The 24154-nt window shown below is 39.1% G+C and overlaps 1 protein-coding gene across 1 annotated transcript in view; it reads right to left on the bottom strand.

The window, feature by feature from the left end:
• Positions 1 to 24154, bottom strand: part of CA10 (carbonic anhydrase 10) — a 540135-nt gene that overhangs the window by 301176 nt on the left and 214805 nt on the right. The window contains exon 3 of the mRNA XM_050765092.1: positions 1 to 143. Coding sequence (XP_050621049.1) covers positions 1 to 143 — 143 coding nt within the window. The remainder of the gene's footprint in view (positions 144 to 24154) is intronic.

Raw genomic sequence — 24154 nt, 5'->3', positions numbered from 1 at the left:
CTTCCTGCCCCCCGTGTTGATGCGAAGGGGTGTCAGAAAGGGGTCGAAGATCATGTGACTGGTCTCTATGTTGACTGGCGACTGCCGTTTCCCCACAGAGCAAAGATTCCAAGCTGAGTTCACCAATCCCCAGAAAGAAGGAACTAGAAACAAAAAGAAATTGTAGAATTAGGCTGAGTAGCAGGTTGGGGAAACAACATAAACAAACAGAGCTATGTACAAAAGTGGTAAAATGGAAAAGAACCACCAAATCTTCCCACCCATGGAGATACTTGGGGGTTGCTACGGTATTTTCCTGGCCTGAATCTTGGTCCACTTCTCTAAGTCCTACCTTCATGATCTCTTGTCATCAGATTTTCTTGTTTGAGGCCTACTCATCCTGTAGTTTCTGTGTTGAGTGCAGCCATCATTACCACTTTAATGCTAACATCGTTGTTCAGGTCATATCATCTTTGCGATATGCCTGAGGTAGTACAAATATTCAGCAATTCCCTTGAGTTGATGCTCTGCTTTTCCTATCTGGCAAGAATGATGTGAAAATCAACCTTATCCTATTTAGAAGTTTTTCAAGGAAAGCGTCATTCAGTATACACAGTTTTTCTTTGGACTGTCAAGACTAAACTGAGGGAGTGACTTCTTATATGAGCTCTCTAATCAGTGTCAGACAAGAGCTTAGCAACTTGACTTCATCTTTGTTTAGTTCAACACTGTGTCATCAACCTAATGTACCTGTAGATAAAAAATTGGTGTTCATTTGATAGCTAGAAAAATGACATCGAGAGCTAAGCACAAATACCCAAAGGAAACCATCCACTCATTTTCAGTGTCACATTAAAACATCTATTAGAATAAATTTCTGTAGCAGTTTCCAGTTCTATTTCTATTTAAGAAAGTTTTCAGGGCAAGGGTGGGAAGCCAGCCTACTAATTTTATATCAGTGAAGATCAAAACTATACTTTCAGCCTTTCCCTGCCCCTCTCAGTACTTCCATTGAATCTCTGGATCCATTTGTCCTTCAAATTCCCCTGAGATTATATGACCATTCATTCATTCACCCATAGTACACGCAGTGAATTCCTATTTTGCACCACACCCTGGGTTAGGCTGAATCTCGAGGAAGGCAGGTAAGCACAAGAATAACGAACACACTGGGGAGGTTCACTAGTGTAAGGTTGAGTATGTTACGAGACTCTGGATGAGGGGAAGCCAACCCTGCCATGGTAGAGGGGAGGCAGGGAGTGACTCCTGGAGAAGATGAGCCTAACAATCACATTAGCTTTCTTAAATGAATCTGTCCTCTCAGAAACTCAAGTTTAATTAAACTCAAATTGAATAAAGCCTTTAACTTACAGTAGCCATCATTCTTGCCTATAGCATAGATGGAGAAAACTAAGGCAAAAGAGGAGTTTGGCAGACACTTGCCAAAGATACTCAAATTCTGTGACTCTCTTATTTGTTATAGGCAACTGTAACAGACATGGGAGGAGAACTAAAAATAAGTTCCTTGGCCTAGACAAACACTTCAACATCAAAATAAGATGGGTCTCATTTTAAAATATGACAAATATCTAATTTGGTTTCATCCATGCCCACAAGCCTCTGGTAGACCATTTCCTTTAAGGAGTTTGAATTGGCTTTTCAGTCATTAATGACTTTCAAAATGGTAGCAATGGCCTGAGTTACAGAGGGAGAAAGAGAAGGAGGAGGAAGAGGAGAAATATTGACACATGTGCATGTGCTTCCTCAGCACTGTCATTTCTTATCATTGCTTAAAATATGTTATCATTACAAGTTATTCCACCTTTAGAAGGTACCATATACTAGAAAGACTACAATATTTAAGAAAGTTCTTGCATTATGAATGCACTTATATTATAAATATAAACTTGTCTTTTCTAAACTACTCTTTTAAAAAAAACACTGACTTGATCTTGTATTTATTTATCCCTCAATCATCTCAAATTATGAAAATAAAACCTTCATTAGGGCATCTTCCTAGCAGTCTTTCTCAGTAACCCACACACAAGTGGCAAATGTGAGCATGCCAGGGATACAGTCATGGCACGTCCACAAGTGAACTGAGTGGCCCTTGGTAAGTCATGTGTCCCTTGGACCTGACTCATTCTTCATGGTTCCTGTGGTAGGCCGAATAACAGCTCCCCACCAATGATGTTTACATCTTAATACTCAGAACCTGTGAATATACTAGCTTAGATGGTAAAGGGTATTTTGCAGATGTAATTAAGGGTCTTGGGATGGAGAGATTATCTATGATTATCTGGGTGGGCCCAATGTAATCACAAAAGTCCTTATAAGAGAAAGGTAGGAGGGTCAGAGATATAGAGTAAAGATATATAGATGGAAACAGAGACCTGCCAGGAGAGAAGATAATACTCTGCTGACTTTGAAGATACAGTAGGGGACATGAACCAAGGAATGCAGGTGGCCTCTAGAAGCTGGAAAAGGCAAGACAATGGATTCTCCACCTAGAGCCTCCTGCTGTAAGGAATACAGGCCTGCTGATACCATGATGTTTAACCCCTTGAGAATATATATATGCCTATATATACATACATATACATATACTTTTGACCTCCAGAAACAGAAGATAAATGTCTGCTGTTTTATGCTGTGCAGTTGTGATAATTTGTTATAGCACTAATAGAAAAGTAATACAGCACCTCTTTACCTTTAAAACTCTGTGAGACAATAACCTCTTTGACAATGAAGACATCTATGATGCTTGCGGGGCTCTCCCTAGAAGGCAGCTGCATAATTAAAGTAGTTACAGCTGGTGCACATTGCATTTCATCTACTCCCATGAAAAGCATTAACAAAAATAATTCCAAGCCCATAAATGGATTGTAAGACTGCTATTATGTGGCAACATGGGTGGGCAGCTGCTGCTGTACTTCACTAATAAACGTCATGCCCAAAAAGTACCCCCACAAAAACACAAACAGCAAAAACTTTATGCGAACATCTGCCTTCCCTTTTATTGGGCATGGAATTCTTTATGACAAACAGTTTCAGGGTTTTATATCCCCACTTCACAATCAAAGCCTGTGTCTCTGATGCTAATCACCTGCTCAGCCAATCGAGGAACAACGGAGAAACACTCTCCCCTGCCCAGCTGTGTCTCTCATTGGATCCAGTCCTGAACGGGTATCTAAGTTTATTTACCCCTGGACTGCTGATGTTAAATCAGCTATGAATTAATAGCTTTTCAGAAACAGAAGCCACCTTAGAGTTTGTCTGACTTAAATTCATTACATGGATTTAAGGCCATACAGGTAAGGAGTAAAGTCCTCCACTCTAGGTCACACAGCCAGGTAAAGGCGAGGAAGGAGAGAGTAAAGAACAGAACTCAAGATTTCCAGTGCTACTGAGCCTCTGCTGCTCTAAACCCCTTATTTTCCAGCAGGCTCTATACATGAGCAGATCATTGCAGGAAATTTCAGTTAATTGTTGCCAAGACCCCTGTAAGACTTTTGCCATCATTTCTCTTTTGGTAAATCAAGAGTAACGTTAGTGCCAATTTTCCAGTTAAAATAAATTTCAAGTGCAAAGGTTGGAATCAAACTGCTTTGAAAGTCAACTATTCTGAATACACTTAGGATTTTAAAGTAGCCATACAACCATGGGGTAATATACACAGAATGGCCTGGGTGTGAAAATACTTCAATTCAGGCATGTGTTTGGGTCCCATCTGCAGGCCTCTGAGGAGACCTGATGGGGATGATTGCACACAAAGAGCTGCTCCAGGGATAGTTTCTGGGGTCAGCTGCACCGAGTAAGGTTTTAGTGCAGATAAAAATGAGAAGTCTTTGCTGTTAGAAGCAGTGTTAAGTGTTGGGACAGTAATTAAGGTATTGAAGCTAGTCCAGGGAACTCAAGCGCCAAATGGACCAGACTAGGTCTGCAAATGTGGCGTAATCTAGATTCTCGGGAAATGGTTTAGAATGAAGGCTGTGAAAACAGGAGGGCATGAAGTGCCCATGCCTATTGGGGCATAGGAGTCAGATGGCTCACTTTACATGCAGAGCAAGAATGGGTGTATGAATGAAGGCTTCAGTATTTAGAGTGAGAAACTCGCCCTGTGGGTGTGCACAGAACTCTCACTTATACCCAAGGTTCTGATACTTAACTACCCTTCATAGTGTTATCCTTCAGGAGTAAAAGTGGCTTATATAATGTTGTCACCTTTAGGAATAAAAGTGACCTTTAGGAGTAAAAGTGGCTTATATAATGCTGTGGCAGGCACTGCTTCTATTTCCAAGCTAAGAGAAATATTGTTGAATTCTTTCTCTTAGTTTCCATGGCTATCCTCCCAAATCAGATTTTTAAACTTTTATTTTTAAAGTGTCCATTATCATGGCTTATTAGCTAATGCTGTGTCTTTTGTTTACTTGATCAATACAACTTATTGTTGACAGAAAATGTAAATAAAGCAAAATAAAGAATCACTCTAATTAATGGACAACCAGTCTGATGATGTTTGAATTCCATCATCCCTGGCATCCTTGTTGTACAATCTTCTAATTTACATATAAACTAGAACACAAAACAGACCTGAATATTTTTGCAAATTAATTTTCACACAGCCTAAACCATGGAACTTAACTGCTGCATCACAGCGATGTGTTATCTTGCCAAAATATTTCCCAATGGCACTACTGCCATTCTTATCATAAATTACAAATCCCAAACGTTCTCTTGGCTCTGGGTCCAGTGAGTTATGAAAGATGCTCAGTGACTCTGTGATTTCAACTGCTTAAATCATGCGCCTTGGCAAACCCAAAGCAAAACTTCTCAGCTGCTTGTTCAGACCCATGAAATAAAAAAGCTCCAGCTGTTTAATAACACACCTTGGCAATGTCCAGATTAAAACAACAAAGTTTTCACCAAAAACAAATAGGTCAGAAGAGCAAGGAACCAGAGGAATCAAGTCCGATAAGGGAGTTAAAACTGGCCTTGATGACATCTTTGTCCTAGAGAAGGTGTTACAAAGTTAGATTGAGCTTTTAAGCATCTTCCTTATTCATTTGTCCTGAGCCAGCAGAATTTGCTGTTGTGGGCAGGATGTTAGGCACTTGGAATTAATTTATACAGCTTATGTGAATTTGCTAAGTCCTATGGCAACAAGATAAATTCAATTCAAAAGCATTTACTGACAGCCTCTGATGTGCCAGGCATTAGGATTGGCACTGAAAGTTGTTGCAACAAATCTTTACTGAGGACCTACTATGTGTCAGGCACTGCCATCAGTTCTGGGAAGTCAATTATGAATGAGAGATATGGTTCCTATTCTCATGAATCTTGCAGGCTAGTGGGAAATATGGGAGACAAACAAGTTTCTATATGTCTATCTGTGTAAAGTTTTTGGTAAGCATGTTGTGGGAGACAAGATGGTAATGGATCATAGCTTAAAGCATGTATGGGAGAGAAAACCTAGGTAGCATGGTCAAGGGAGGTCTCTCTAGAAAGGTCAGCTGGTAGACTCTGGAAGGACTGGAAAAGTTGCTTTCATACAGAGGCAGGAGAAAGGATGTCCAAGGCAGAGCAAAAGAGAGCAGTCTTGGCAGAGAAGAGCTGGATGTGTTCAGGAACTGAGAGGAAGTCAGTTGACTTAAGCCTGATGAACCAGATGAGGAGAAGAGCGAAATGAGATGGTGCTGGCTGGGTAGACCAGGAACAGATGGTTCAGGGCTCTGCAGGCCACACTAAGGGGTTTGCATTTTACTCCAAATTAATAGAAAGCCACTGAGAGTTTAGCAGGGAAGTACCATGGTCTGATTTTTGAATTAAAGGCAGGTATCTGCCTCAGGTGGAACACAGCCAACAGCAAGCTTGACTATCCTTGGAGTAGTTTGAATGGGAAAAGAATTTGTTCCCAAGCAACAGCTGGGGACATAGGTTTTTACATGAATTTAATCCTATTGCTTTGGGTGTGTTTAAATTGTATCTCAAAGGCAGAACTAATTGAATGTTTTAAAAATTATTCTCTTCAAAATATGTGCCAATAAAATCGTGTTTTCCTAGGATCCAACTAGTGCTTTACAAACCATTCTTTGAAGCAAGGAATATTTTCATGAAGACACTCAGCTAAAGCAATCTTTTCTCGTTTTCAAGCTATAAACTAAGTCCCCTACTTTTCGGTCAAGGAAAAGCAAATGAAAGTTGGGAAAATGAACACTGGCATAAAAACATATCTATAGTGAATTCAGTCCTACAAATAAAGCCTTCCACTTCGATATAGCAATCTCTACTTTGGGGTTATAAAGCATATGAATACATTTTAAATAAGAACTCATATCTTTCCCTTGCTCTTTTCCTCACCAATCCTGATTTACTGTCTCTTCCTCTCTTCTCAACAGTAATAAATCTCCACTTTGAGCCATTATTAATGAGCAAGTTTAAAATATCCACTGCTGCAGGCTTTTGGTCCCTTTCTGATTTCAGATTTATTTCATAGATGGAATTGGCCTTAAAGTTAACCCCTTTGCTGATGAATTCTTCCTCCATTGCAGGGCCTCCGACTCATAGCACATGGAGGGTCCTTAACTAGGGCTGCCCATTGTTAAAGGTAATTTCTCCCATTGAGAACTAGGGCTGTCACTTGGGAACCTCTAAGGAATTGCATATATTCTATTTAACCCATAATCATTAATTTGTGCATTCATCTAAAAAATTAATGGACTGTATCTAATAAACCAGGGATAGAAAGATAAATCAAAATGTTCCCACTCTTCAGGACACTCAGTATGGTGGGAAGATAGGCAAGCTAACAAATAGTTCTAACAAAATATGATAAGTGTTATAATAAAGGTATGTGTATATTAAGGCTTAAATTAATTCAGAGCAAGAAGCAAGCTGATCTGGCTGTTTTCTCAAGTGCTAAGGCAAGCCTTACTAGTAGAGAGTGCATTGTTTTAATCCTATTGCTTTGGTTGTGTTTTTAATCTTGTAGCTAGTTAAAACATTGAAGCATTTCCTTAAACAGAGATATACTAGTCCTAACAACTAAGATGGATTATCACCAGAATACAAACTATTATACAGGGAAAATTTAAGCCACTGCATCTTCTGACTTCTCCAATATTTCTCCCATACAGCTATTATTCTATGGGGGAAAGATCAGTAGTACCATGTCCTTACCACAGAACCAAAAGAAGGTGGCTAAATTATTAGGTGGCTTCATTCTCTATCTGTAAAAACGGGGATGACAGCTACTTCACAGAGTTGTTGGGAAGATTGTGAGAATGTATTTATAAATGGTCTAGCATAATGTTGGCTCTATAATAAGGATTTAAAACATTGGAGAAGGGGTTGAGTGAGGAGGGGGAACAGCATGAACCACACCGTGATTCCAACACTGTGGCATTCTCAGGGCAGAGACAGATGAGGGTGAAGGATCCAGGCAGAAGGGTACAGGGAGGCAACTTTCAGATGCCCACCCAACCCAGCCTGGTTTCAGAACAGGCGCTCTGATGGGAGTCTAGGTCAGAGGATTAGTTGCTTAATTCCATACTTTTAATCAGCCATGTGCATTTATTTCTTAGATCCATAGATCTCAGTGTCTGGATAAATGGAGGCAGTGAGCAGCGATGTGGATCATCCAAGAGGGTTTTTAACTCCAAATAAAAATGATTTTAATGTAGCTTTTGGAAGTTGTCAGATTATTTATTTGTGCAGCAGCAGCTTCATCCTTCTTCCTGTTTGTGCTTGGTTCCAAGTGGTCACTGGCTTGATCCCAGAAAACACATCACTGAAGGTAAAGAGAAAGGAAGAGGAGGGTTTCTCTTTTGCTGATCACCCCGTTTAACAAGCTCTGTGCTAGGAACTTGACACATCTTATCTTGCTCAATCCTCCTCAATATTGTTATTTTACAGGTGAGGAAAATAATACTCAAAGACGTCAGATGGCTTTCTAAGGTCACCTGGCCAAGTAGGTTAGGGAACTAGAATTTGAGATCAGTTTATTTCTTTAAAACAAACAAAAAACAAAAACAAAAACAAAAAACAAAGTAATGCACACATGGTAACATGTCAAATGATATACAGGTATATAAAGCAAGAGGTAATCATCTCTTCCTCCTTCCAGTGAGGCCCTGAGGAAACCAGTATGAAAGTGTATTAGGCATCATTCAATATCTTTTAGTATGCTCCTACAAACACACATACAAATATATATATATATATATTTTTTTTTTTGAGAGGTTCTTTTCTAAAAAAGAAATATTTTTATAAAAAGTAACATTATGCCATGGATGTCCCTCCATGTCCATACTAATAGAGCTACTCTTTCTTGTGTAAAGCTACAGAACTTCTATAGTTTGAATGCACTTCACTTTTCTCAATCATTCCCTAGATGAAAGACATTAAAGTTATTTCCATCTTACCTTACCATGAAAATCAATGCCGCAATAAATGGCCTCAGAGATATTCTTTTTCATACTAGTGCTTCCATTTCAGTAGGAAAGATTCCTAAAGGTAGTATTGTTCAGTCAAGGTATGCACATGCTTTATTTTAATAGATGCTGTCAAATTAGTCTCAAAGATACTGGTAGTGACGGTGATGAATATTTACTCTCCTGTCGGCAATGTGTGATGTGTCCATTTCCCCTCAATCTCCATAGTATTGGATGTTATTTATTATTTATTTTTAGCAATCTATAGGAAAAAATGGTATCTCACTGATTGAATTTGCATTTTCTAGTTACTAGAAATATTTCTAGCATATCTTATATGCTCATTGATTATTTGCATTTATCTTCTGATCATATTCTTCACATATTTTTCTCCGGGTTATGTTTTTCATTTCAACTTTAGCTGTCATGTGAATTATGGAGATACTGACCTTTTGTGATATGGTATAAATATTTTCTCCTAGCCTCTTATCTAGCTTTTAAACCTTGTTTTTTTGGTATTTTGCTATATAAGGATTTTATCATTTTGTATGCTTGGATTTGTTCATAATTTTCTTTATAAGGTTTCTGAGTTTTCGCTCTCATTTAAGATGGCCTTTACAACTACAGGTTATATATATGTTTTCCTTAAATTTTTATAAAATATTTTTATTGTTACACTTTTTACAATTTGATTAAAATATATACCAGTGATTAATATCTGTATATGCTATGAGACAGAAGTCTAACATTTTTCCCAGGTAAAAAGTAAATAGTGCCAGCATTATTTATTAAACAAACCATCTTTCACCATCAAACTGAATGCCCCTTTGATCACAGATTAAGTTTCCATACGTACTGGATTTGCTTCTGGTCTTTCTAGATTGTTTCATCTATTTGTGTATTCTTGTGTAAGTGCATGCTGTTTTGAGTGTAGTAACATTTATGGTAATTTATACGACAAAACTTCCTGATCAAAAAGACGCTGCTCTTCCCCTGCCACCACTATGGGACCATAAACACCCAAGCTTCAGGGAAATCTGGAGTTAGGACTAGTGATCCTAGGAACCCTTATGCTGTTGGAGCATTCTTGGGGGCACAAGACTGTCAGAGGTTATCTGGCTCCTCCTCATGTCTTCAGGTAGTTATGTACTTCAGTCATACTTGATAGAGGACAGTGCCTGCCCCTTTCCTCAAAAAGCCCTCAAGGGAAAATTTACTCTTTTAATCACCTTGGAGGTAGACCTTACTATTGCCCTGATTCTCACCAGTCTTATAGGAATCTGAGACATAGAGATGTCAAACTAATTGTTCAAGATAAACAAAAAACACCCTGGTAAGTGGTGAAGTCAAAATTCAAAACTCAGGTTATTCTGGCTCTAGATTCCTTGTTCTTATAACTCCTGTGCTATACTTCCTTCCTAACCTGGTGCCCTGACTTAAGCCAAACATGTTTTCTCTTGAACCTCAGTCTCCTCCTTTGTAAAATCAGGGTCATAAGAGGACACACTTTGCTGAATATCTTTGTCCACCAAAGTGATAGTGAAAACTCAAAACAACAAAATTAGCAATGGCCATCATAGCCAATTCTATTTACTCACCAAGTCATGGAGTATGCCGTTTTTTGGGAAACCAGAAAGAAGGTAGATTTACATCAAATTCTACATAATTGCAGTCCCCAAAGATGGGTACTAGTTTTCCCATTTTATAGATAGGAAACTGAGGCTCAACAAGTTGAGTAATTTATCCAATGATATTCAGCCAGTGCACAGCTGAGCTGGTGATTTGAATCCAGGTCTAAAATTCCTATTCTCATTCTGTTCTCATTCATTCCTCAAACCCAGCACAGAATTAAGATGAATTAAGCTGCCATCATTGTTTCCTCCTCAATATTTTGCTTTCTGAGAATTAAGGCTCCTGAATCAGGTGACTTGTTCTTGTGAGAACCCAGGGGAAGGCATAAAAGACAGTCTGGTTTATGTAGGCATTAAGCTCTTGTGTGCCTGTATCAGGTTTAAGATTTAGTCTAACAGTTGTATTAAGCATTATCAGGTTACATTTGGCTGGCAATTTTTCTTGCCCCCGGTAATTATGGGTGCTTCAGATAAAACCTGAAATTAGTTGATTGAAGCTGGGAATTAAAACCACAAAGAGAGGAATGTCTCAATGTATGACAATAAACCAGCCCATTAATTATTTCCACCTACTCAACTCTGAAGAAAACGACCAGGCTGATGCCTCTGGATAATCACATGACCTCCTTGATGTTTCTACAAAAGCTGAATCTTCTTGACTTTCAGAAGCAAATACCAGTAATGTCGAAACCAGCAGGGACATGAGAATTAAATGCCAGATAAAATAATACGACCACTGAAAATAGGTGATCTTCTTCAGCCTTTGTACATTCTGAAAGTTCACCAAAACAGTATCAGGTGATGTTTTCCTACAAATTCAAACATCTGGTGAAGCACTTCTAAAATCCTGCAAAACATCTGGATATCTTGGAATACACTATCCTTTATCTATTTTAGTATATAAACATCTCACTGTCCCTCTATCCCTTTAACACTCACTCACTCTGTATGTACATGCAAAATTATACCCTTACACATATGTCAAAAGTAGGTGAATAATGAAGGGTACAGTAGAATTGCAAACACTATCACCTATTAATAACTGTATATGGAGGTCAGTTGAACTTAGCCTTAGAGCCCATTGCAACAGTGGATACCTCAGTTTTTGCAATTTCTTATTGTCTTCACATTTGTTGAATTCTACAGAAACCTCCAACTGTTCGTCTGTCTTGAGGTTTATGTGGATGTAGGGTATTTTCTTTATTATTTACACAAATAACAGGGCTTATTTATCTTCATGAGACATCAGGAGAAATAACCTTCATTCTGCCACCGAGTCTTGGAGCCCAAACACAACACAATTGGTCACCAAAGATGGCACGAAACCACATATATGATCTGTTGGTGTTTTAATGATTTTGCACTGGGATTCATTGTCCAATAAATGTGTGACGTATTTTTTATTGAGGGGCTAGATTTTGCTTCTATGATATAGTGTCTTGACCAACACATTTCACTTGTTCTCTTAACTTTCCTGTTAGACTTTTGTATAATCACGCTTCCTATTAGCCAGGAAGGAAATCTTGCAGGCCTTTTGCAAATGACGTGAGAGCTTGGCAGACAAGGAAGAACCAAGACTAACAACTGGGCTAGGTCCATGGTCCACAACAGAATTTAGTGCACAGCAATATAAGGATGAGATTACTCTAGACTTGTGTTCCCTTAGAGCCCTGGAGTTCTGATTTGATGCCACTGTGATGTTGCCAGTTTCCATTTCAATACTTGACACAATGTAGATATACAACAACTACTTATTGAATGGGTGGATGGATGAATGGATAGATGCACGAGAGAGGGCAGGACCAAGTGTCTGCTTTGCATACCATTTTTCCCTCCCGTCCTTGTCATACTATGATCTTACAATACAATTTGTAGAATGAGTGGAGAATTATTCTACTTCAATACCCGCAACAACACAATATGCTCATGCTTACTTTTGTGCATTTGCTTTAATTATTCTTTCTACTTTCTACAGCCCCTAGTCAAATTCTATACCTCTTAGCATCCCTAATTTAAATCCCAATCCCTGCATTACATCATCCTTTACTATTGAAATCATCACTCTGGATTTCTAGAGAAGCTGGTTAGGTGCTAGAGGATTCCTACTTAATTATGCATGGTTATGTTGTTCACTGTTTTAAAAATGCATTTCCTAAGTATATGCAAGTTCTTCAAGATCAGGAACTCTGATATGGCACAAGACCTAATTACAGGGCCTGGGCCTATAAAAGGTGACTGACCAAAAGTAAATATCTCTAAAGGGTTTTTAAAGAAAATCTCTTGTATTCAAAATAACACTAGCAGAAAAATAGATTCAGTGACTTTCTGGCACTCCTCACCACCCTGTACCCAAACGCATGCCCAGCCTCAGGGCTCCTGGCAGTTCCACTAACAAGCCTTTGCCTGCAGTGGCTGCATTGCCTGGAGCATCCTTCCTTACTTTCCTATGCATAGAGTATATTCTCATTCTTCAAGGTGCAGGTCAATGACTCCTCTAAGCAGGTTTTCCCATCTTCCATTCCCTCTGTTCTAGACTCTTTCCAGTGGAGTCATATGCCCTTGTGATCTTTGGGCATTTCTCTAATACTCACTATGTTGTAAGTTTGTACATGCCTGCCTCCTCAACTAGGATAAACATTTCTTGAAAACAGAGACTTCCATCTCTCATCATTCCAAAGACAAGTGTCCAGTATTGGTAGATCCACAGGCAATGGTGTTTAAATAAGAACAAAAAGAGAGATAAAAGTTAGTAAAAACCTGATATATACTAGTGGAAGATGAGGCAAATGATGGGAATGGGGAGGGCAGTCATTTTACTGGGCATGTACTTGTGATAGGCCCAGTGCTAGGCATTTACTCAGGATGACTATTTATTATCCTGTAACCCTCCCCAGATGAAGTGATAGATAAGGCTTGATTCCAGAAACACGGTGTTGTTTATCCATGTTGTAAAGTATGAATACCAGATACAGTGGGGATTTGACCACATTCTTGGTAAGGCAGAAGTCCAAAGTTGAGATACCAAATTGAACAGGAAAAGAAAGAGTGATTCAAGATACAAAACTAAAGGAAGAAAGCAGATTAGTAAGGAGATTTGCAGTGGTCAGTGGGAAAGGGAATAGAAGAAGTTTATGAGTTAGACTATAAACAGAGAAGCATTTTACTCATTTCTATGTTCATGAGCATGGTATGCTCTGAGCTTTCAGAAGTATAGCCCTATGGCAAACATTTGATCCATCCTTGTACCAATCATGAAAAACAGGTTTAAGACTGTGTCCAATAATCAAGTTGGAAGAAGAAGTAGTAAAATGGTACCACCTCAAGAGACCTTGACACTGGTCAATATGACTTTAGAACATAAAAGAATGTACACCTGTCCTTAGGTTTCATTTTTAAAGATGCTTCTCATTTCCATAGACTACTGTACAAAGATTCAATGAAGAATGAATGTAGATGTGCTTTGTCAGTTTTTATACATTTTTGGTTTCTAATTATTCATATTTACATTGCAATATGCATACAAATGAGCAGCACTCTCTTGGTCAGTTGGGTCTCTGTATTTCAGTACAATTTTGCTGCCTAGACAGGACCACAGCTCAAGTTAATGTACTAAAACACAAGGAACGTATTTATGTTGTCATACTTACTTAAATATATGGCATAAATATTGGCTTTTTCCTTTACTGTTGCTTCCCAAGGTGCTTAACAAACCCTACTCCAACCTGAAGCCTCCCTAGGAGATCCCCAATAATCCAGCAAAAGAAATTCATGCTGATCTAAGCTAAGCTTTTTTTAAGAAACTAATCAAGCATAGAAAACTCTCTCAAATCAATGGCTCCAGACATTAAAGTTCAACATTTTTGTGTGTTAAGTGTGAAACAGTGAAAGTACGAAGTTTTCTCAGTATAGCTGGAAGTGCTGCCCTGGTTTTCACTGAGAACTCAAACTGCCCTGAGGAAACACCAGTTCATGGTGACAAGACATGAAAAGAACATTTGAGTTTTAAAGGCCATGATGCCTAAGACAGTCACAAGGACTGCTCAGAAATTAGATCAGCAGTGAACACATTCTAAGAAGCTTCCTCTGTAAGCAGCCTAAGCGTTAGCTCCAGATTCATCATAAGACTACCCTTACTGCCCTTTTCTATTTGTTTATTTATTTATTATTTATTTTTGCATTGAGAAATCTGGCTGAATCAGGGGAGCTCTAATTTTTGTATTACTTTATGGTTTATAAAGCACGTTCTCAAAACATAAAGGTTTCACTACTACCTTATACAGTAGTGCATGATTTCATTTGGCAGTTCAACAAAAGCCCCTTGTATAAAGTCCAAGTCACCAAATGAGATTGTACACCTTCTTTTCTCAGAAGGAGGCAACTTTTAAAATTTCTTTTTGTTCTAAAGAGCAGGAAGCAAAATCCAAATCTAGAAGCAATCAGAAGTGATGCATTACTGATAACTGTAAATATATACTAATGAAGGCTTAGTGTAGTGATAAAGCACTAATTTCAGGGCTTAGCAAGACTATGAGCATAAGAGGCATTGGCTAATACTAGTTCAGCAAGGGAATAAGGGAATAGACTAATGTTGACAAAGAAAGGGAAACAAGGAATAATGGTTAAAGGGTCAAAGGTCTTTGCAGGATGCCATAAACAGAGAGTTGGTCTAGTGCTGTGGTTAAATGGTTAATGTTTATTAAATACTAAACCCATTCTAGGCCCCATTCTAAGTGTTTGACATATGTATTAACTCTTTTAATCCTAACAACACTCCTGGAATGTAGGTATAGTTACCATCGTCATTTTAGAGTTGAGAAAACGGAGACACAAGGAGATTTGAAGCAAATTTCCAAAATATTACAGCTAGAAAGTATTTAAAGCGAGGCAGTCCGGCTCCAGAGCCTATACACCTTAACTACTATGTGATCCTATATTGTTTTAATTTGTGATTTTTAGGATACACAACAATTGAATGGAGTGCTTGTTGCAAGCGCAATCTGGGACTCAAACCAGAGACTGATTAAATAAGTCTATGGTGGGATCCGGAGATTTGCATTATTTAACAAGCAGCCCAGGTGCTTCCCATGCAGTTGTCCATAGGTCATGATAATAGGAGAAACCAGCAGATGAAATTAACATTTATTGGAAGAAAGCAGGTTTTTCTTGGCTTTACAAGGTCAGCAACATGACCTTAACAATGACAGGCCTAAAAGGAAAAATATATCGACTAACGGGTCGATAACGAAATATGGAACAGAGAAACAAACATTCAAATTTTGCCTCCTGCCCTGCCCCTTGAGAGAGGTACAGAACAGTATCTCTTGGTGGGGTTAGTAAAATTTCACTGGGACCTACCATTGCTCTCAATTTTGTCCACCTTTTGTTCTAATTCTTTGTCCACCAAACAACCTTTGGATAAAGGTTACCGAGTGTTCTAATCCCAAGAAAGAAAAAGAATGTCTTAGATGGCCGACATGAATAGTTCTGTTATAGAAAGGGGATTTCCCAATTCCCACATTATAAAATGAACTGTCATAATGGTTTATTCATCATCCTGTGCTATTTTAATGATCACCAGTCAGCCCTAAGGTCCTAATCAGTGAATATACCAGGACTATCCTGTTTCTGGAATTAAGAATCTGTTTATCAGATATGGGGCCATGAAGTTTTAACCAGTATGTGGCCCCCAACAGGCACTGCCAGCAACCTGACCCTGCTTCTCAATGGCCTACCTCTGCAGGCTACCCCCCGCCTTACGGGAAGGGAGTCTGCAACTCATCATCACGTTAGAAACAACAAGCTGCATTTAAAAACCAAAAATGATTTATGCACAAACACATTAACCAGAACATAATTTAGCACAATGAAACCCTGAAAACAATCTAAACGTGCAACAGTAATAGGGGAATGGTTTAGCAAATTAGGTATACTTACATAAAGAATATTGGTGCCATCATTAACATAAATTTTAACAATACAGCAAATTTTTATATATAGTCTCAAATATATAAAACAATGTGCACTGGAGGGACAAAAAGATAACCAAAATGCGGATAGACGTTATCTCTGGATAGTGAAATTACAGGTAAATATTAACATATATGTATATTCCAAGCTATTTACAATGAGCAGGTAGTACTTTCACAATTAAAACATTTGAAAAATAAGACTGCTTATTTGGGTCAAATTTTAACACTACGGAGAACTATATTCTGTTAAACCAATTAACTTTCTTATCACATCTCTTTTCATTAGCAAGGAAATGATAAAGAGACTCCACTTCCCTGTACCCTCTTTCTGAATTTCTGGGTCAACTGGGATGATCCGGGTAGACCCGGGAATAAAATGCAGGTGGTATGCCCTCCCCTTGTAGGAAAGGAGAGAAAGGGCAGTCACACTTAGCAATTGTCAAAAAGTAGACCTGGGAGACCTCTCTATACCGAGCAAGAATTCCTCCTTTTCATCCCTGCCCTTGGACAGGAGACGCTAACAGGAATTTAGTTAATTGGCTGGTTTTCTTCCTAATTGGCTGATGAATCCATTCCAATCTCAAGAAAAATTGCAGAGGAGGAAACAAATAACAGGAGGGCTCAGCTACCGATTGATGTTTTAGAGACTGCATTTTATGTGTCAGGGGGTCTGAGGTGCTGGAGCTCAGAGTATTAGCTTTCCTGGAGACTGGGGGCTCCATCAAAGGTGGGGTAAATATCCCTGCTGGGACACCACAGGCTTTCCTGCCTCATTGAAGAAAAACTGAAAACGATGGCACACATTCAATTTTGTCATCTAATGCTAAATTCAGATTAAATCAATACAGACTCATTCTGGGGTAGGGACAGAAGACTCTGTGGGGCTGAGGCTCTTGCATTATGTGGGCCTTCTGAAGGTGCCAGGTAAGCCCATGTCAGCTGAGTTTGCTCTTTCTTTTCCCACATCAGTCAGTTCTACCACTTAACAGGGGGATTAGCAACCTCATTTCTTGGGACTGTCATCAAAGTATCAGAATAAAACCACTTAGTAGAGCTAGCCTTCTGCAAAATGTTGAGGTGGGCTAAATTGGTCTTCCATATATTTTCACCTGCCTTTTAAGCCTCCTCCCCCTTGATTCCCTTATCAGGTAGTCTATTTCCATTTCTCACTCCCTTTCAGTCTCTCTCTTCTTCTCCCCATACAAGATTACACCTCTCACAGTCACACAGCCTGAACTGCTGATTGGTACTTACGTTCAGATATAAGAAAAAACACACTTAGGAAAGGTGGGGATGATGATTGAAATTTGTGCTAGATAAGAAATTCAGGCCAGATGAGGGCTATGACCAAACCATCCTAAAAAGATCACAGGAAATCTTGTCATTTGTCACAACATGGATGAACCGAGGGGGTGAGGCATATTAACTAAAGCAAGCCAGGCACAGAAAACAAATACTGCATTATCTCACTCACATGTGGATTCTAAAATAGTTGAACTCACAGAATCAGAGAACAGAATGGTAGTTACTAGGTGCTAGGACAAGAGGAGCAACTGGGGAGATGTTGGTTAAAGGATATAAAATTTCGGCCCGGCGCGGTGGCTCAAGCCTGTAATCCCAGCACTTTGGGAGGCCGAGACGGGCGGATCACGAGGTCAGGAGATCGAGACCATCCTGGCTAATATGGTGAAACCCCGTCTCTACTAAAAATACAAAAAACTAGCCGGGCGAGGTGGTGGGCGCCTGTAGTCCCAGCTACTCGGGAGGCTGAGGCAGGAGAATGGCGTAAACCCGGGAGGCGGAGCTTGCAGTGAGCTGAGATCCGGCCACTGCACTCCAGCCTGGGCGACAAAGCGAGGCTCCGTCTCAAAAAAAAAAAAAAAAAAAAAAAAAAAAAAGGATATAAAATTTCAGTTAGGTGGAATAAGTTCCAGAAATCTATTGTATTAACACGGTAATTATAGTTAAAAACAATGTATTGTCTACTTGGAAATTGCTAAGAACAGATTTTAAGTGTTTTCACCACAAAAAACTAAATGTGTGAGGTAAGACATATGTTAATGAACTTTAGTTTAACTACTTCAACCTACTGATCAGATGCTTGTAGTATCCCTGGGGATTAAGAACAGTCAATGGCTCCTCATTGCCCCTGGTGCATTGAGCCTCCTTTAGTCTGGCTTTCAGTGCCCTGTGCTGTCTGGCAGCAATCCACCCCATGGGGCTTGTCTTCTGTGGCTCCTCATCTTGGCCTCTGAGTGGATGAGAGTCTGACATTTCCAGTGTGTCTTAGTGCTTTCCTTTCTCCATCACACCATGTCCCTCACCTGGCATGCCTACTCATTCAAATCCTACTCATTTTCCAAGGCTGGACTCAAGTATTGCTTCCTTTGAGGATTTTCCTCAATGCTCCTTACATTAAGTGGTACTTTCTTCTTCCTCTAAAATTCTGTTGTATCCAATGTCTCTCTTACACCATTTGTAATATGTCTTATAACAATAGCAGAAACCATGTTTTTGCATCTTAATATTCCTTGTAGCTTATAGTATGATAATGAAATAAACATTGTTTGATGAATGAATGAGAAGTGAATTTTTGAGGTACCCTGAATACAAATTCTGAGTGAATGTTACTACACCACACAGATGGACCTTTCTCTTATGCTTGTTTACTTGCTCTGGCTCTCATATATTTGCACATTTCTGTCAGTGAGCACAATTTGAGTATCTAAATTGAAAAATAAAATATTGATAAGCAGAGAGAAAAACAGTAAAACCAAAAATATGATGAATGCTTCTATTGTCTCAGAAATGACAGAATTTTTTTACTTGGTCTTTATAATGTAATTATTCAAGTATTTCTGTATGTAGAATCCACCTTGTTCTTTAGAGGCCCTCGGGCACGTTTTACAATGCGACATCTTGATTTTAGAATGCATCTTCATGTGCAAAAAAAAAAAAAAAAAAAAAAAAAGGCCAAAGACTTTGTTTAGACTTTCTGAGTCACCTTTATTTGTGTGCTGTAAAAGACTGGTAGGAGCAGCCCAAATGGCTACAGTGAATGGGAGAGCCTCATAAAATCTGACAAAGGTTCACATACCTGGGGTTTGTAAACAGAGCATATGTTCTTGTCAGTGTAGACGTGACCTTGCCGGTCTCTTTGCAGACTATATTAGTGCTGTGCAAATATTTCTACTCAATTGTAAAGGCACATTATACTCAGCGAAATTATTCTCCCAGCAAACAGACAGATGTTTAACTTCACTTTAATATAACACTATAATCTGAATTCTTAATGTGAGACAGGGGTCTTGTTGGAGCTAGGGTAAAACTACACATGCAAAGTTTTAACAATGCAGCACTTTGTAGCATCGATTAAGTCATTACCTCTTTCTGACTAAAACTTTCTGCTCCTTCTTTCAAGCCCCTCTTGTAGCATCATGCGCAGGGGCCACGGTGCACTTAGCACACCTTGACAATCCTGAGATGATGCAGGAGCTGGCTGTGAGGTTATTTATCAGCCTCTCTGAGCATTTTCAAACACTTCTGCCTGCAAATCCCCATAGAATAACATGCAGCAACTTATATCCAGTTGTGACGTTCCCCTCTTAGGAGAATATGAAACATGTCTATCCTAGAGATGTTAGCAAGGCTCAAGAAATTCAAGGAAAAAGAAAAAAGTAGTTGGGGTTAGACCAAACCCCAACTACTTTTTATCTAGATTCATTCTTGGGGACTTTGGCATACAGCAAAGAGATCCATCTTCAACCTGCTAGTTGTTGTCAAGGTTAATTATCCTTTAGGACTTCAATTAAGGGAGGCCAAGGAAACTGAGCTCAAGTTTAGACACAGTGGAATTTATTTTACTGCTGGGACTTAGCAACAAGACTACGAGCCCTGTCAGGTTCTCTCCATTTTCAATCCACTTTTCTACACTCCACCTGTGTTGCTGGGGCTGGGGCTCAATAAGCCATATTTCTGCTTTGTCAGCTCATTCCTGCAGGCTCTGCCCATAGGAAATCTAGAGGGACACCGGAAGGCTGGAGCTCTTCCTGTTTGCCTCCTGTTCCTGTTGGCATCATTCCAGTGATGGGTCATTGCCCTGGCACTTGGTTCCACTCTTCAGATTTACCCTCCCATATTCCTAGAGCCAGACTCATCATAACTCCTTGGAGACACCAACACCGATCAGCCGCAACGCTCCCAGAGGACTGGGTTCCAGTTCTGCAAGGGCCTCCTCCAAGCTCCAGAGTCCTCAACAGGAGGTGGGGAAAGCCTTGCTCTGGGTCTCCAGTTCTGTGGTCTCCAATGCTCCGCTTCTAAATTCTTATCCCAGTTCCTTCTCCTTGTTCTGCCCTCCCTGAAGTGGTAGTTGGTTCCTTTTATTATGATTTTTGTGGTGCACCAGGGTCTTTTCTGTGTGTGCCTTTCCAGCCCTCTAATATCCAATTAAACAATTATTTTATATTAAATTTTCACAGTTGAGATAATTGCATGGTTTCTATTTTCTTCACTGGGCCCTAATTGACATAACTTATTACTTGTAACAGAGTTACACAGATTTTTGCTAAATTGCTGATATCATATATTTTGGAAGGTATATTTACATGCTAAAAATGTGTGATTAATCTGTGTCTATTAAAAAGAACATGATAGATCAATATTACTGTCCTGAAAGATGTCCATAATATACTGAGTGATAACAGCAGTGATTTCTTAATAGTAAGCATTTGTTTCATAATTAAAGAAAAATAAATGAAATTGTTAAGAAGTAAAAAAAAAAAACAGGATACTATGATCTCTATGAGAATATTTTGTTATCCCTATTTAAATAACTTAGAATATCTTTAACATACGTAATTGGGGAAGCAGGATTTTTCTTCTGCCCAATATTTAGTTGGGATTGCAATAACTATCAAACAATTAAGATGCAATTTATGTCTTTGTCACAGTTTGAAACCCAAAACATTTATATAATATGTGTAATTCAAAGGCACACATGCTACTGCATCTAAAATTTAACTTTTTAACTAAATATAACTAAAACTAACTCACAGAAAAGTCTACAGCTGGGAAGAAGAATTAGTAAAAACTTTAATTATGGTCTCATTTACACTTCTATTTTCAAACTCATTCATGAATTAATTTTAACTCTGTGCCTCTGCCTTTAATCAAGCCATAAGTACCTGTCAGAAAATGACAGTGTTTGAATATCTGCACATATGCTGGAAATTTCTACACTTTGATTCCTTTGTCAAAATTTCCACTTAGAGCTGTGTGGGTGAGGTTCTAAGGCACAGGCAAGGAGGTTAGTCTCTTACTGTGGCCAAGATTCCACAGCCAAAGAATGTTCATTTAGCATGTAAGCCAACATAGAACTCCTTATTAAGACAGTTGGCCCTCAGCGTCTTATAAAGTAGGAGGGGATTATGATATATGGAAGCAAACATTGAGCAGGAACTACAGAAGGTTAGACTTGAGGGTGATGTTCCATAGAGGAACCCTGGGCTAATCTTCATCTGTGAAGATGGATGTTGGACTATAGAGCTTTGTGGCCCCTGTGCAGCCTGCCATTATACAAGATCACTTAACTGCAATGTTTTAAAGCAACTCAGTCTAAGGCAGTAGTTGCAAAAAATGTTGGATAGTATATCCCTATCAGGGAAAAAAAATGTAGCGTGCAATGCCACCATATGAATATTTATTCATAAATTACATACGGATGCTGTTACACTATTAGTACAATTAGGAACAATTAGTATTGGGTACCCTCCAAGACACTGAATATCAGCCAGCGACTTCTCATTAAGTTGTAGTCACACTGACTTTCTTACTGATCATTAGCCTTGCCAAACATGCCCTGTCTCACCATCCCTGCACTGGCTGCCTCTCTGTCCACTAGTCACTTGGTTCATATTCTCAACTACTTCAGGACTGCTCAAAAGTCAATCTCAGAAGGCCTTCTCTGACCTCCTGTGTTACCTCTGACCCTCCTTCTCCTGTTACTCTAGAACACTTGTGCTGGGTTTCTCTGTTTACCTTGCAGACACTGCTTTCCCCTTCTTTGTCCTTTTTCTGTGCCCTAGGAGGCTGATTTGCATGGATTACATTCAACTGGGCTCCCCTGAATTATGGCTTCTCTTTGGGTTTGGCCAATAGGAAGCACTCGCAGGGAGCTGGAGGGTGAGAGGAGAGATGCCTGGACATTTATTCCATCAGCAACCACCCTTGCAGGGCTATGGATGGGAAATGGCTGTTTTCCTCTTCCAAGGTCACACCTCCTATTGGGTGTCCTTCTCCTAACACTAATCACTGCTTCCTCTTCATTTGGGCCACTGCTCCTTCCCCTGGAGGAGATAGTTCTCTATTATTAGAAGCCCCTAGATGACTTCACCATTCCTTGTTAGTTTCTCTTAAACTCTGCCTAGCTTTCTATAAATAGCTTTTCATGCACTCTCCTCATTTACTTTGAGCATGCCACCTTTTTCTTCCCAAGACCCTGAATGATACAGCACTTATCACCAATAAACATAGCATATATTTATATTGCTAGTCTGATTCCTCCCATTTGAATGTAAAATAGCTGAGCGCAGAGAGTTTTCACCTGTTGTTTTCTGCTATGTGCTTAGCTCCTAGGATAGTGCACAGCACTTAGTAGGCATTGAGGTACCTGCCAAATACATAGATGAATAATACTTTCCTCCTAGGTCCCAATGGATTGTCTTGCACATTCCATTTTGGAGATCAACAACTTAAGGGACAAATATGTATCATTCTTTGCCGGCTTTTCTAAGTGTCAGACTAACTTAGCTTAATTCCTACATGATACATATCCCTGATTATTTTCAAAGCACATGAAATGTAATGTAGCAGCAAACTCTCCTGAAAGTTCTCACTTTCCTCCTCCAAGATTCTTATAATGAAAACTCCAACAGATATTGAGCCAATCATGAGAAGGACCTTATTAGTTCACCTTTACAAGTTGTCTTTAACAGATTTTCTTTCTCCCTCTTGGTTTCTGTTTTAAGGACATTTCTTCTTTTCTTTCAATAAGGACCATAAAAACTGCCCAAGGAAGCAAAGCCTTGGCTCACTCACTTTGTCCCTACTTGCAACAGGAAAAATCAATCAAAATCCTGCTCCCCAGCTTAGTTACTTAATTTGCATATGATGCTCCATTACTTAATTAACTTATAACTCCTAGGGCTTAGTTGCCCAAATCAGACTTAATTGTCTTTGGTAACAACATCCCTTACAGCAAAGAGCTAACTCAAAAGAAAATGATTTTTTTAAAAAATGAGAAACATATACAAATACCTTTTTGTCTTCCATGTGAAAATTTGGGTGATGGGTTCTTTATGAGTTGCTCTATGACTATTAAACATGCCCATTACTTTACTATTGGATACACCAGATTATTTTTCACATGCCTGAGTTTCCTTCCTTTGCACTAATCAATAACTGCAGCTGTACTCTAAGAGTTGCTACCATACTGAACAAAATCTGATCTTCAAGACAACCTCGTGGAACCTGCTGAGGTTGCCTTGGGAGGGAGAACCTAAGTGGGGAGAAACTGCTGAATCCTGCATCCAGGAGGAAACATTCTGTACACACAATAACTTCTATGTGCATGTGGCTACATTTTTTAATGCTGTGCTCATCTCTGGCTATATATAGTGGCATGAGTAAGAGTTTTCTCATGTGGTTTTGAGTTTCTTGAGCTATAAATCAAAACACTGTGATGTTCAAACAGTCTTTGGGAAGAAGAGAAAATTAACTGCCAAAATTATTAAAATGGAACTCTACTTTCTATTAGAACCAGAACAGAACAGCTTGCATGAACAGGTAAGTGCAAAATAAGATGTAATTTTCTTTCACTTGAATGGCATTTGTATTTCCCTCTGCCACCAGTGATGTGACTCTCCAATGTTGTATTAGTTTGCCAAAGCTGCTGTAACAAGTATCACATACTGGGTGGTGAAACCACAGAACTTTACTGTCTCACAGTTCTGGAGAGAGTTCTAATTTAACTTGAATAATTATATTTGCAACAGCCCTTTTCCCAAGTAAGGTTACATTCTGAGGTACCGGGGGTTAGGACTTCAACTTGTACATTTGGGGAAGGGGATGTAACTGCACACTAGCT

The sequence above is a fragment of the Macaca thibetana genome, chromosome 16 (genome assembly GCF_024542745.1).
Source record: "Macaca thibetana thibetana isolate TM-01 chromosome 16, ASM2454274v1, whole genome shotgun sequence".
Taxonomy (NCBI): domain Eukaryota; kingdom Metazoa; phylum Chordata; class Mammalia; order Primates; family Cercopithecidae; genus Macaca; species Macaca thibetana.
This window is presented reverse-complemented; position numbering and strand designations above follow the sequence as displayed.